Source organism: Eucalyptus grandis, chromosome 5 (genome assembly GCF_016545825.1).
Source record: "Eucalyptus grandis isolate ANBG69807.140 chromosome 5, ASM1654582v1, whole genome shotgun sequence".
Lineage (NCBI taxonomy): Eukaryota > Viridiplantae > Streptophyta > Magnoliopsida > Myrtales > Myrtaceae > Eucalyptus > Eucalyptus grandis.
The window spans coordinates 61,402,091-61,404,232 of NC_052616.1; the positions used below are offsets into that span (position 1 = coordinate 61,402,091).

The window sequence follows — 2,142 nt, forward strand, 5'->3', positions numbered from 1 at the left end:
GGCGAACCTTTCGATTAAGAATGAGAAAGCTACAACAAACGATGATCGAAATGCTTCAGCAGTTGACCCCCATTTTCATGGAATATGAAAATGAACAAGACTTAACCTACCATGCTCTAACACCCTACCTTGTATTAGTCATCAAAAGATCTCCTTTGACAGAGTCTTATATACTAATAGCACGAGACAACTAAAAAAGAACCATTCAGAAACAGCCCAGAGAAGAAAAGGGAAATATAGTGGACTTCATCAGCTCCTCTTCCCCGTTCTCTACACTTAACAGCGTTTAGACCATTCTTCTTCAGATGCGGGCGGAATCAGTAAAAGTCCACCTACGTGCCTAGAGAAATTAGTGCGTGATTTAAGTAGCTAACGTTCCTCACCAAGCTTTCAACAAATGCGGCAGTCCTAGACTAGTTGCTAAACATCTTCTCTTTCAGCACAACACAGCAATCTCGTCATACTCATCCCCCAACAACTTCCATAGCTAGAGCAGCGTTGCTGCACAACAGATCTTATTAAGTTACAGCAAGACCAAACCAACTTCAAACCATACTCCATGTTTAAAAAATTTTTAGGGCGAACCTTTCGATTAAGAATGAGAAAGCTACAACAAACGATGATCGAAATGCTTCAGCAGTTGACCCCCATTTTCATGGAAAACGAAAATGAACCAGACTTAACCTACCATGCTATAATACATCATTCCACAAGCAACATAATCTAATGTTATTGGTATTATCTTTAGCTTGCTCATGCTCAACGAATCTAACAATGCAGGGGAATAAACATCTAAACAACCAAAGAAACAACAAGAGCTTTCAAAACTCTCCAGCACTTTTTAATTGCGAAAGAAGATGTCATCCAAATAACGAAACAGCTATAGAGAAGCTTCATTTCGAGGCAAAGAGAGAGGTAAACCTCGGAGCGGATCTGTCGGGCGTCGAGCGAGAGGAGGACCCGGCGGCAAGGGCAGCAAAGGTGGCTTTGCGGGGAGGGCAACGCAGGCGAGGCGCTGCAGCGGGGGCTCGGTGGGGCGCGGCGACGCGATCGGTCGACGCAGATCGGCTCAGCGGTGGCTTCGACGGGCTCTTTGGTATCGCGGCTGGTGAGGGCGGCAAGGATCGACGCGGCTTCGGGCTGGTGTCGGCGAGCGGAGCGAGGGGCGTCGTTCGGGCGGCGGTAGATCGGCGGGGAGATTTGCGGACGCGAGATTTGCGGGTTAGGGGCGTCGGCGAGGCAACGGCGGCGGGTGGAATGAGGCGATCGAACGGAGGCGGCGTCGGTGCTCGTGCGAGCTCGGCGGGGTCGGCGGCCGCGGGCAAAACCCGGTGGAGCTCGGCGGGGTCGGCGGCTCGGCGGAGCTTCGGATGACCGGCGGAATGGCGGCGGTGGTGCGAGCGCGAGGGGGTGACGACGACGAGAGCGGCGGGCGGCGTCGGTGCTTGGGTGCTTTGCGATTTCGGGATTTCGGCGAGATAGAAAGGAAAGGAAAAAGACACGACAGATTAGGTTTTGCTCGTGCGTTTTGGGGCTTCAAACCGGTTCCCAAACCGGTTCTCCAACCGGTTCCCAAACCGGTCCGGTCGATCCGGTTCCCGGGTGGGTAATCACTCGGAACCGGTTCCCGGACCGGTTCAAACAGTCGATATTTGGGAACCGGTTCCGGACCGGTTTCAACCGGAACCGGTTCCCGACCTGTTTTCCGGTGGGCGATCCGGGAACCGGGTTGACCGGACCGTTTGCACACCCCTAGTCCACATGATTAATACTTCAACCATGAACCTCGAGATGCCACATCTGTAAATCTTAAAGGGCGTGTCTAAATATTTTTATTTCTATTTTTCCGCTTCTTTTATGATCTCTAGCTAATTAAAGATTCATTAAACACGCTCTAGATCTCATGAACTAATCATTTCCAATCCTTTGGCCCATGCAAGGGCCCTAATCAAGTGTAATTTACACACAATTAGCGGAATCCAAATATGTATCCCCCAGTTTCCAGCTAAAAATTTCCTAATACCCCCAATCAATTGAAAATTCTCTAGTTTTTACCTTTTTCTTTTTGCATAATCTAAATTTGCGATGGACACCTTAGACTTTTTCTTATTCCAAAATATCTAATACTCTCACAATATACAA

At 49.2% G+C, this 2,142-nt stretch overlaps 1 protein-coding gene across 1 annotated transcript; it reads left to right on the forward strand.

Annotated features, from left to right (window-relative positions):
• The first annotated feature begins 774 nt into the window (after nt 1–774).
• Nucleotides 775–1,374, forward strand: LOC120294098 (spidroin-1-like). Its single transcript, XM_039314022.1, has one exon. It carries the CDS (start codon nt 775–777, stop codon nt 1,372–1,374), a length of 600 nt encoding a protein of 199 aa, XP_039169956.1.
• Nucleotides 1,375–2,142: the final 768 nt, after the last annotated feature.

What these genes read in the sequence shown, in the direction of transcription:
- LOC120294098 (XM_039314022.1), top strand. Translation starts at nt 775, where the DNA reads ATGCAGGGGAATAAACATCTAAACAACCAAAGAAACAACAAGAGCTTT.